Genomic DNA, 12,601 nt, shown 5'->3' on the forward strand with positions numbered 1-12,601 from the left:
GAATAAATTCTCAGTAGGAGGACAGGGAGAAGGTGAAAACAAACTTACATGAGAAGTACTTAAGGGAACCCATACAAATCAGAAAGACAAAGAAAAGCAGTGATAATAAGCAAAAAAAGCCTGCTGTGATCCTCAGAGAAAGTTTGTTCTGGAACTGGGAGGATAAAAACAGAGCTAAGAATGAAGGACTTTCTACGAAATACAGTAAAATAGGAAGACTGTCCCTGTGAAGAGAGAGCCTGAATGCAGCATTTTGCAATGACAGAAATAAAGGGAGCAAGTCTGGGAGCTGCAAAGGCCAGAAATAGACAACAGCAACCTCTCTTAAGAAGGAGAAAAGGAGAAGAAGATTTTCACCATAAAATACACTGTTGATTTAAACAGGAATAGGATAATACAGGAAAAAGCACGACTCATCTACTGGCTTTTAAAAGAGGCAGTTAAAAACATAGAAGAGAAAGAAAACTGGGTCTCTAGCTATGCTCGCTGTGACCGCACTGGATTCACACAGCACAAACAGCTCGATACTCCCTCAGACGTCAGAGGCAGAGGAGGAGCAAGTCTGGCTTCTCTCATACAATACGTCATCTGCTTCAACCCTTCGTAGAACATGGTTTAGTGCAGGTAACACATGCAGCTTTTATCCAAATGTCTGCAGCATAAAAAGGAATCCTGCATCATTCTCTTCAATTTCTGCCTTAAGCAGTTTCTAACTGGCATCTGTTTTTCGAATAAATTATTAAAACATAGCTCCGCAGGTTCTTTATTTTCCCTTCCTCATCTCCTGTCAAACTTTCCTTTCTCCACATTTACTTTCTTTTGACTAAAAGCCTAATCTAAAGCCAGTGGGAACCTTTCTGTTCATTTTTGTGACCTTGGTTAAGACCTTACATGCTTCAATTTACTAAGCTATGATATCTAAACATAGCCAGTTGAGGCTGTTCTATCACCTCCTGTGTAACTGTGTGCTGGTAGGGATATTTCTAACAGCACATAAATCCGGGCTTTTTCAGCCTGGAGAAGAGAAGGCTCCAGGGAGACCTTATAGCGGCCTTCCAGTACCTGTAGGGGGCCTGCAGGAAAGGTGGGGAGGGGCTTTTTGCAAGGGCCTGCAGTGACAGGACGAGGGGTAATGGTTGGAAGCTGGAGAGGGCAGGTTTAGACTAGATACAAGGAAGAAGTTCTTCCCCCTGAGGGTGGTGAGACACTGGCACAGGTTGCCCAGAGAAGCTGTGGCTGCCCCCTCCCTGGCAGTGTGCAAGCCCAGGTTGGATGGGGCTTTGAGTGGGAGGTGTCCCTGCCCATGGCAGGGGGGTTGGAACTAGATGGGTCTTTAAGGTCCCTCCCAACCCAAACCATTCTGTGATTCTATATAATTTCAAACAAGGTTTAGAGGAAAGTAATGAAGTCTTAGTCTACAAAATGTATGTATCAAGAGCAATACAAAAACATCTGGTCACGGCTCACAAGTGATCACCTATCCATTAAATATAACAAGTTGTATGTATTGTATGAGATTGTACGTGCTACTGGACGTTCAAAGCAGCAACATGACTCTTATTACCCGTTTGAGAACTTCATGTGCCTTCCTCTGAGAATGTGGTTTGGAGCAGGAGGAGAAAAGGAGTGAAGGAAGAAAAAGGAAGAGCGGAATTAAGGGAAAAAAACACAACATGTATTTTTCATTCCATTAAAGCAAAGTCTGCCCAACCCCACCAGGCTGCCTCTTTTCCATCTGGTTTTATTCCCCAGATAACATACCACTTCCATGACATGTGCACTCCACTGAGAGAGAAGCTGCAGCCCTTGCAGAGACAGATCAAACAGCTTCCGATACTCTGCATCTGTTTTTTGAGCTTCCTGTCGACCAGATCCAGTCACCACCTAGAACATAATTAAACAACAAAAAAAAAACCAAAACCACATCAGAACATGCTGTATCCAGCATCCATAGCCAAATTTCTACATAGATTTCTTTTAAGCATTAAAACAGCATCGTGTACCAACACCTGCAGTAATATCAGCTTTTTCTTCTACAGACTTACATAGTTGAACTTCACAGATTTTGTTCAAGTGATGGAAACCAGCGACATCCCTAATCACCATCAATTCAAGACACTAATTATATATATTATATAAGTGTTATAGGTTCTATATATGTATGTATACATGCGTGTATGCATGTACATGTCTTTTCTCTCTCTCTCTCTCTTTTTTTTTTTTTTTTTTTTTTAGATAATCTCTTAATGTTTAGTTTCATTTAAACTGCTATGAGCACCCGTTTGGAGTAAGGACTAGAGAACCTATTCCAAAAGAGACATGCTGAAAGTTCTAGGATATATATCTTAGATCGACAGATATGTATATAAGCAGAAGAATACTGCAGTTTGTAGATGTATCATTATTATTATTAAATTTAAACAGTGTAAATATCATGCAGAGACTGGGTACTAGCCCTGCAGCCAGCTTTTCTTGATTCAAGCTTTGTCATTTACCTAGCCTGAGGTTTACCTGCTCTTCGAATATTTAACAGAAACTGTTAATCAGTGACGTGAAATTTGCATGAATAACTCTAATCCCACGCACCTCACTGTTGCTGTAACGAGCCAGTTCTGATATGAAACGCATATGGTCTTCTCTGATTTGGATCATCTGCTCGCATATATTGTACTGGGGACTGCTGCTGGAAGACGTGCATGTCCATCTGTTTCAGGCGACAAAAAACCCCACCTAAATCAGTTTAGGCAATAAACAGTACAACTGATACTGCAAAGAAAGAACCATAATGCATGACTTTTAAAAAAAGTCTTCCTTCTCCTCTATTTGAGGCCTGAGGCCTTTCTTCTCCTCACACCTCTACCTCTGACCGTGCACAGCCCGTTAGTGGTGGATTGCCTTTCTACATTCAAACAGCACTTCTCCCAAGTCTTAAAAAAACCCCAAACTCTTTTCTGTATTTTTTTAAAGGCTGCTGCTATGAAATACAAACTGGCATCTCTCTTCAGGAGCATACAGTCAGGGAAAAGTAGCGCAAGGCAGGGCAGAAGTAGAGGTATAGGCCATAAGATACATGCTACCTTCAGATCGTTTTTTGTTACCCTTGTTTAATGATGAAGAGCCTACAGTATGCTCCCAACTACAAAAAAGACATAATGAAATACTATCGATGTGTTATCAAGAGGGTCACAAAAGACATGCTACCAAGAATGTCATGTTAAGTAGCCTCACATTTTTAGTAGCTCAGTAGGCCCACTGCTGTTGATTTTCTCTTAGCAATTACATGCAGGTTATGTGTTTTTTCTGCAGGAATTAAAATGCAAAGCACTACGTTCTAAATTCATGTAACTGCATGGAGGGAAGGTCTTGGAGGAGCACAGAAACGTTCACTAAAACAAAGCAATGACCATAAACTATGGAACCATTTATGTAAAAACTGGCTGCATTTTCCAGCCATTTTGCTGTGCTGCACACCTAGCCAAAAAAAAAAGAGGGGGGGAGACAAGCTAAGTTGCTGCTCTGTATACAATATACACATGCCTATTTACCCATGCACTACTACTGCTCACCTTGCTTAGTAAAATCCTTCATTTCTTTTAAAGAAAGTTTCATATTTAAAGGAAAAAATAAAAATTAAATTAGTGTAAGATAAAATTCATTTCCTCCAACCCAGGTGATAAGAAACGTCACAGATGCAAGAATGAGCTCAGCTGAACAGTAAGACCTTTAAACAACCCGTTTCTTTAGTTGTATTAATTACATGAAAAACATTAATAGTAAAATACCCACATGAAAAAGCAGACCAAGGCAAAAATCCTATTAAAGTAATTACTACAGACCCACAGACTAATGGGTGATTATGAAAATACACTCCAAGAGCCTGACTTTGCCCAGACCAGACACTCCCTGCCTTTGCTTCCTTCTCCCCCTTACCTGGATTTATTTTCCTCATAATGGGCACTGGTCTTAATGTATCTTGCAAGTTCAATCTGCATGTCACCAAACAGTGGGACAACCTGCAACTGCTGTAAACAGGGAATAAATCAGATTAGAGAAATTATTAAATACAAATCTTAGTGAAAGGAAACCACTATTTACCCATATGAAAGACCAAAGTGATCCTTATTCTATTTAATTATCTTAAAAACGCAAGAGGAATTACCTTTAAAATCACATATTAAGAAACACCTCTCTTAACCAACCTTGAAGAACTTGTCTATCTTGGCCAAATTTATCCTTTTCTTTGCATCCAGCTTATAGATGTTACTGACACTTCCATCCATCAGGTACAATCCAAAGCCCATAACCTGAAAAGGAAAAAAAAACAAACCTCTCTGCAAAAAGACCTCAGAGTTAAAAACCTGCTGCTGTAAGTCCACTCTTCATATCATTAAAAAAAAAAAAGTAATCCTTCAAAAACACAGACCTGAAACACCCACCCTCCTTCAAATAGCATATATTTTCAGATACATACATTTCTGTAGTATTCTTCTAGTATACGTATGCTAGCAGTTTTTATATTAACATTAGCTTGATCAGTTATCCTTAAAAGATGCTACTTGTCTGTATAAAGGTTTAGCATACCAAAAAGTCTCAATGAAACTAGAGTCTGGCTATTTTTAGACAGGTTGTTTTTCCACTTCCATTTTATTAAAATTCTGTATGTGCAAACTGATCTGTAACAGAAGTTTGGATCTAACATCTCTGACTTATTGCTTTTTATGGCTTTCAGTGCATCTCTGAATTACATACTCAAGAGCTCAGAAGCATCAAAAAAAATCTAATTACGTTTTGTCCAAGTTATTCATTAAGATATAATTCAGTATTTACAGCAGCAAGAGCTGAGCATCAGCAACTTAATGTGTTCTAAGCATGTATTTACCAAACAAAAGGCCTAAATATGAAAGACCGTTGCACATCCCTGCAGCTAGAAGTTCTAGAGTTCACATATTGTTTCATGATGCTTCAAGTTCGGCCCTAATAAACAGAGCTCCTCAGAAGTAAAACAATGAAGAGACTCAAAATATTTGTCATGAGGCAAATTTTCAATTCTTACTCTACACCTTTTTTTCCACTGCAAGACACGCAGCTGATAATATCAACCACGATTCATGTTGCCTAGCACCCATGTACAAATTCCAGCTAACTAAACATCTACTTACTAACCCTAATTTTAAGCTTCTTCTTCCCTGAAACCTTTGACACAAACTTGCCACATATCTAAATGTAAAATGTAGTAGTTCCTTTCAATTTTCATTATACTTCATAGAAACAAAATTCCGTGGAATTGGTTTCCTAACAAGGCTGCAGTTCAATTGGGTCAACTTCAATTTATGAAAAATAAAAATGGATTAGAAACTTTCCAAATAGATTTAGCACATAATGAAAAGGGGCAGAGAGGAAAAAAAAAAAAAAGAAAACTGAATAATTTGAATTATTTGGTTCATTTGGTTCCATTTTTTAAAAAAAAAAACCAACAACGAACAAACCAAAAACCCCAAACAAACAGAATTCAAACATCTGTGTCCTGCCTCAATCATTCTTTTTTAATTTTGTACCCAAAAGAAACCTACTTTCAAAAGCATATGTTTCTCACTGGGTGTTAGATACATTTTGTTTTCGTAGTAGTCCACACACAAATTCACAATATCTGCAAGCAGCTCTTCATAGCCAACGATCACCTCCAACTGCTGCTGTAAAGACTGTAAAAAAAAAAAAGAAGAAAAGGATATTAATCAACTCCCTGGGGATCAACAGTTTCTACCAAACTGGAAAAGTTTTATTTTAAGAGTTTCGTAAAGCATTAGGTACTGTGCAAGAAGACAATTAAAGCTTACTTGTGTTATCTTGTTGTGGTTGGCAAGGAACATGGAGAGGTTCTGGGATTCTTGAATGGACTGAGGATCTGCCATTTTCCGCAGGAATTGAGCAGCTCTTTGAAAACAGAAGAAAAGACAGTATTTCCCTTCAGTATGACTGCTTGTAAGGAAATCTGTCCCCTCTCAACTGAAACACACTTGTCCCCAAATCTGCCAGGGGAACTGTTAGGTGTCAGGAGGTCTTTAAGCACCAGTACAACGGCGTAACATTCACTGCTCGTACAGGACTGTCAACCTCAAAGCATCTCTCTCCTCCAGACTCCTGAATCAAGCAGAAATAGAACTTGGCAGACGCAGCCAGTACTTTCTTGCCAGAGCTTTATAAAAGTGACTTATCCAAACACAGGCTATCAACTCAACAAATCTGTGTCAAGGGCCTGTTTCATAAAAGGAAGACTTTTTAGGAAAACAGCTGAAAAGAAAGGTGAAAGTTCACTATGATAGAGATATGGACTTAATTTATCCCAAATGAACTGTTTTTCTAATCCCAAATCCCCCCCTGCACCCTCGTTAAAAGACCCAATCCAACACAACACAGAAACCACTGGTATATCCCTCAACTGGTGGGGGCAGCAATGGCTCTACAGACCCAAGCCACCCAACAACCCAGGAAAAGTCAGTTCTCCAGAAAACAGACTTTGTCCTCTAGAAGCACGCCTTCAAAGAAGAAAAAAACTCACAAACTAAATAAATTTAAGAGATCTCCAAGCACAACAACAACTACAAAAGGCAGCTTCTGGTCGAGGCAGAAATTAAATCTCATGTAAGTGGAAGCAGGATAGATAAAATTGGCTAGTCATTGCCTGAACGATTTTCTTTATGAAAGACCACAGATGCTACAGCTGGCATAAAGACTGTCTTCCCCTGCTGCTCTGACCACTATGTTTGACAAAAGATATCCGATACCATCTGGCAGCTCAGGCACAAAACTTGGCCACTGATATCCCATGCTCCTCCCCTCCCAGCTACACTTGTGGTCACGATGACCTTGAATGGCAAACCTGAAATGTCTTACAAACAAGTGTAACCACTCTCAGCTACAAATATCAAAAGTGGATGCTAAAAATAGGATAGAATAGCAGTGGCACAAGAAACCAGAAAGCCAGTTTCCTCTCAAACTTGAAAAGCTTTACTGAGCAAAGTATATTCATTACGTTTAGCGTACGCCCAGACGTAAGTATTTGACAGCTTGGCATTAAAAGGCAGAAGATCCTCTTGCTGCTGGAAGAACAGCATAAAGAAAACAGATTTACTCAACTGCCTAACTGCAGTCAATGCATCCCCAGTTTCAAGGTAATCTGTCCCACTACTTTTGAAGCGAAAGCTGCCAGAAAAAGAGCAACTGCTGCCATCTCGTGGGAGGCCTGTATCCTGGCAGCAGAAACCCGGGTCCTGTTGCTCCTCTGCCACTTACCGCTTGTAGGCTGAATGGTCGTTCTTCACGCTGCACTTCATATTTTTCAACTCATCCAATACCGCAAACATGTTGATGAATTTGCCCAGCGTGATCAGATACGCTTCAGACACAAAGTCCTTCCTCCTCTCTGCATGGCACAAGCGTCTCACCTCCCCGCAAAATCGTTCAATCGCGTTTCTCTAATGGGGAAAAAAAAAAGAGAAGAAACAGGGAGTAAAGCCATGACATTTCCAGGAGTAAAGTTTCATCGTGTAACTGAAGCTGGTCCAATGAAAAGTGCCACTGAAGCAGAAAAATGTTTAAAGCACGCAAGGCTAACAAGGCATTAGCACAGACTTTGCAGCTCCACCTCTCCATACTTGCTGTATGCTACAACTGCCACCAGTGATTTTTGCCACAGAGCTTGCCTGGCAAGGTTTTCTTTGCAGATTAAAGCCAGAGAAGTTCAAAATCCCTTTGAAACGAGTGATTTCATTTTCTTTAGTGAGAAAGTGTGTATTCATTAAAGGGCAAATTATAGGCATATTCTCTTAAAACAAACAAAAAAACCCTACAGCAGACTGATTAACAGCAGCACATGCCAACTTGCAAAATCAGCCTGCCACATGTTTATTTGAGGGCTTATTTCCAAGTGCACATCAGGGCCATTTGAGATGGAGATTACAAGTACAAAAAAAGACAGCAACTTTGAAAGCAAACTGTTCAGAGTTTAGAGCACTAATCTCCGTGAACAAAACAAGATTGTTCACAGTCAGCAAGATCCGCCAGTTGGGGAAGACGACAGGAAATATTACATTTCACTCAGTCTCCTCTTCCTCTGTGCTCCAGGGCTCACAGCCTCTAGCTGCTCTCTCTTCCTCCAAATAACGTCTGGAAACATCCTCAGTCCATTGAACCAAATGGCAAGCTGCCAATATGGGAGGAGAAAGCAAGACAGACTGCTATTCTCCAGTGCCCGAGTAGCTCGGGTGGCTGGCAGGTCACAACAACTGGGTTCGCTTGCCTCAATTATGAATTTCTGTAGAAGAGATGCACCTGCTGCTCTGGTGTCCAGACTTGGGGATGCCTCACTCCCCAACAAAGGGTTTCTGTGCCAAGACGCTTTTATGTATCCATGTGAAACGTATTATATTTCTATTTCCTTTCTTCCTGAAGTGCCAGATCTCTGTCCCCATGTGCTATGTAGGGACCATAGGCAACTACCTTTGATTTTATGCTGGAAGTCTTAATGGAGATCGCCTGAAGTTTTCAAGACAGACATTAGAAATTCTGCCCTTCTGTGAGACAATATGGGGTTTTTTTTCGAAGTATAATGAAATCAGTTCAGCATCTGAGAACACAATGTTAAGCACACAATGACAAGCACACAAAATAGGAATACAAAAATACAAGCCTACTGACAAATTTTGTTTCCATTTCTTTTACCTGAAAATACATAAAATTCATCAGTTTTGTGACTTCTGGCTCCAGAACTTCCACAGTTTTCTCATAAATTTCTACTCTGTTAGGCTGCTCGTTGCACTTGACCTGAGGATAATTGAAGAGATCATTACACTTGGAACTTTCCCTGATAAAGGCTCAGAAACTAAGATCCCAAGAAAATGCACTATGATCCTTAAAGAGACAAAGGCATAAATTTCTGGGTTTGGTAATTTCATGCTAGTTTTCTAAGCTTAACTGTGTGGGAAAAAAACAAACAAACAAACAAAAAACAAACCTGTAAGACATTTCTGTTCCCTCACAGCAAATTATTTAGTTGTTAAACACCTCCGTATGGTCAGTACATTAAAACACTCTAAATATTTAAACCACAGGAAAACCCTTCCTTGCATTTCAGTACAAAACTAATTGCATTACAAACTCCTGATAAAGCAGGCAGGTGTCAACTCAAGGTTATAATTTTCCTCAGTTTTCTGATGCATCTTAATATTCTTCCCACCCCACACCTGTACAACTGCTCCCAGGCACTTGAGGCTGACTTGTCACCTTTTCACAGGGTTTTACTTTTGTATATAGATCAAGAAAACACTACATAGCTCTTTAGAAAATGACTACGTAAGATGTCTAGAAACTTGAATGTTTAACCTGAATGTTAATTGCTACATGCTACACTACTTGTTAAACCTGTTCGGAATTCAAGTATCAAGTTGGGGAGTGTGAAGGGTCCATGCTCTTGAATGAAATTTTGACTTCAAACAGATCCAACAATCAAAGGTTTTCCTTCTAGAGCACATTACCCCTATATTACTCGTGAACCAATCAGGAAGACTGACACAAACCCCATGAGGCATTGCTACAGATGACTTATCAAAAAAAAAAAAAAAAAAAAAAAAGAGTTCAACTGGTCCCCAAGTGCTAAAAGATGCTATTCTACGGCACACCCAGCTTAACAATTCAGGAGTCAAAGCAGACTAAATTTCAGAGCTCATTGACAAAGCTCTATCTGTGCAACTCCACACCAAAACAAGAGAGAAGTTCACACGTAGGTACTGGAGAGGGTACAGAGGCGGGCTACCAAGCTAGCAAAGGATTTGGAGCACGTCTCGTATGAGGAATGACTGAGGGATCTGGGGCTGTTTAGCCTGGAAAAGAGAAGGCTGAGGGGAGACCTTATCGCTCTCTACAGCTACCTGAAAGCAGGTTGTAGCGAGGCGGGGGTCGCTCTGTTCTCCCTAGTTACAAGTGATAGAACAAGGGGAAATGGCCTTAAGCTGCACCAGGGGCGGTTCAGGCTGGATATTAGGAAGAATTTCTTTACTGAAAGGGCTGTCAGGCATGGGAACAGGCTGCCCAGGGAGCTGGTGGAGTCACCATCCCTGGAGATGTTTAAGAGATGGTTAGATGTTGTACTTAGGACATGGTTTAGTGGTGTTGGTAGAGCTAGGACAAAGGTTGGACTCGATGACCTTGAAGGTCTCTTCCAACTGAAATTGTTCTATGATTCTACGTTGCATGACAGTTTAATTTTAATCTTTTACCTGAGGAATGGCTCTTGAGCAGCTTCTCCATGTGTATAACATGACCGCATATTCCTGACCTTCTTCTAGCATTTCATTCTGTAAGAAAGACACTTAATATAGACATTGTAATAAAAAAGGGTTAAATCCACTTGTCTTCCATCATTCCAAACCCTTATCCAAACAAATCTCTTTCTCTTACCAGAATGTATACGTGCAAACACACACATACTGCAAGCTGAACGATACAACATACTGTATGTATGTAAAATAGTATTACCATAATTCAAAGGCTCACTTGGCATATTACATGTATCAGAGCTGACCAGCTGCTGATGTCCCGCTTGGCTGTAATCCAACAGTTTAAAAAAATTCCATTTATTTTCAGTCATCTCTTTTAGCACCCAACCTAATCCTGAGAGAAATCACATCATCATCTTCATACCACTTCAGCCAACGAGCATCTATCAGATCACTAATCAACAACTGCAGCAATTATGCTTCCCTAATGACAAAAATCATTATCTCCCCAGATCAGATTGGTTTTCATGTTGCTCTTTCTTCCCAAAACTGAAGACACTGTGATCCACAAATATAAATAAAAACACTAATCTGGGGAGGATGGTGGTGGGGTGGTGTTTGTTTTTCTTTTTAAACTCAGGTTGAATGGTCAAGGACGAAAGAGTCAGCATGTGCAGAGCAATAGCCTTTTTTACATGTCAAAGGAGAGGTCCAACAACATCCAAACAATCAAAACAGGTTAAGGAGCCACCAGATAATTTTAAAAGTAGATTGGTGTTAATTTACATAATTTTCAGTAGCATGTAATCAGGTGCTTAATCTGGCCATTCCACCGTTTGTGAACTGGCCTCTGGAATTACAAGATATACTATTCCTCATTTTCCAAGAGTGCCACGGAACGACAGGAAGTTCAGTACAGACCAGCATTTGCAGTTCTTTTGTATCCCAAACCAGCTACAGCATCAGCAGAGAGTCTCTAGCATGAAGTCTTATATTCTATTGTGGAACTGTTAAAAACCACAGAATACCTTACACAAAAGCATGCGAATAAACCACTAACAAAACAAAAACCAACAAACACCCTTCAACGCCACTACACTGACAGAGAAATAGTGGAAATTTGGGAGGATGGAAGGTAATTTTTCACTCGAGTTACAGCAGCTAGCTGTCAATACAACTAACTCACCTCCAAATACTGGAAAAACGCACAACGAAAGCAGGAAACTTTTGAGCAACATTGGTTGAGCAAGAAGAAAGACAATTTTAAAACTGCCAAAAAGGACATGTATGAAAAAGAAGCGCCACATGCTTTTTCATCTTATTGCAGCCTCAAAGTGTAGCAGGTAACCTGCTTTCTGGTTTTCTGTGACCACAATTCTTACAATGAACTGCAAGAAGACAGTTCCTCTCCTTTTATTCCAAGTAATACAAAAGTATATACCTGAACATCTACTTACCATACTAGAATGAACTGTAGCTTGCTCAATGTATCTTGCAATGCCAGTGACAAATGCATTTCTGTCTTCAAAATTAGTGTTGAAGTTTGGCTGCAGAGAAAACAAAGTACAGAATTAAATCTTTGGTAGGGAAAGAAATTTTTATATATATTGCAAATATAAACACACTTTGGGTTTTGGTTTTTGGTGGGTTTTTTTGTTTGGTTTGTTGGAGTTTTTTTATTTTGAAAAGCACGTACTCTTTTTCTTAAAAGCAATGGGAAATGGAAAAACTCTTTTTCCTACAATGACAACTTACCTGGTAAAGCAGAGATGATGGCGGGGGCTCAATACACGGTTGCTGATCTGGCAACGGTAATTCTTCCAAGAGATCCACATTGGACAAGGCATCCTCCAGTGTTACTTGAGCAGTCATTTTGCACCTGATTAAAAAATACATAGATACATATAGATATGTATGCACACATACATATAACCTTTTATGTGTTACTATACACACGGAAAATGAGTGACAGGATGAGCAGGGAACTACTTATGTGGGAAATGTGCAGTTTCCCTTCAACCATAATTGAAGACAAACAGTCAGACTCAAACCCAGCTGGTTTTAGTATACAACTTCAAAAAAGACTTTTAGGACTAACATCCTCCTCCTTAATTTTACAAGTTGAGAAATGTTTCTCTACCCCCACTGCTGCACATGCAGGTGGGGAATGAGCAGATCTCGCCACAGCTTTGCCAAAAGCTCACCGCGAGAGAGACAGGACGGGCTGGTGATCCCAGCACTCACTGCACTTTTAGTGGCCTGGCAGAAAAACCTCCTCACTTTCTCTTACCTAATTATGGTTTCCTGGGGAAAGCCCCGCAGAAACAACA

At 40.0% G+C, this 12,601-nt stretch overlaps 1 protein-coding gene across 4 annotated transcripts in view; it reads right to left on the reverse strand.

The window, feature by feature from the left end:
* Positions 1–12,143, reverse strand: part of CYFIP1 (cytoplasmic FMR1 interacting protein 1) — a 60,206-nt gene extending 48,063 nt beyond the window's left edge. The window contains exons 1-11 of one of the 4 annotated variants that reach the window (XM_086482213.1): positions 12,027–12,143; positions 11,729–11,818; positions 10,272–10,349; positions 8,719–8,820; positions 7,291–7,472; positions 5,835–5,931; positions 5,571–5,699; positions 4,200–4,304; positions 3,931–4,022; positions 2,587–2,704; positions 1,762–1,884 (exon numbers count right to left, since the gene is read on the reverse strand). In XM_086482213.1, coding sequence (XP_086338339.1) covers positions 1,762–1,884; positions 2,587–2,704; positions 3,931–4,022; positions 4,200–4,304; positions 5,571–5,699; positions 5,835–5,931; positions 7,291–7,472; positions 8,719–8,820; positions 10,272–10,349; positions 11,729–11,818; positions 12,027–12,143 — 1,233 coding nt within the window. The remainder of the gene's footprint in view (positions 1–1,761; positions 1,885–2,586; positions 2,705–3,930; positions 4,023–4,199; positions 4,305–5,570; positions 5,700–5,834; positions 5,932–7,290; positions 7,473–8,718; positions 8,821–10,271; positions 10,350–11,728; positions 11,819–12,026) is intronic. The other 3 variants (XM_086482214.1, XM_086482215.1, XM_086482216.1) reach the window with 3 other exon arrangements.
* Positions 12,144–12,601: the final 458 nt, after the last annotated feature.

The sequence above is a fragment of the Leptosomus discolor genome, chromosome 1 (genome assembly GCF_034619465.1).
Source record: "Leptosomus discolor isolate bLepDis1 chromosome 1, bLepDis1.hap2, whole genome shotgun sequence".
Lineage (NCBI taxonomy): Eukaryota > Metazoa > Chordata > Aves > Leptosomiformes > Leptosomidae > Leptosomus > Leptosomus discolor.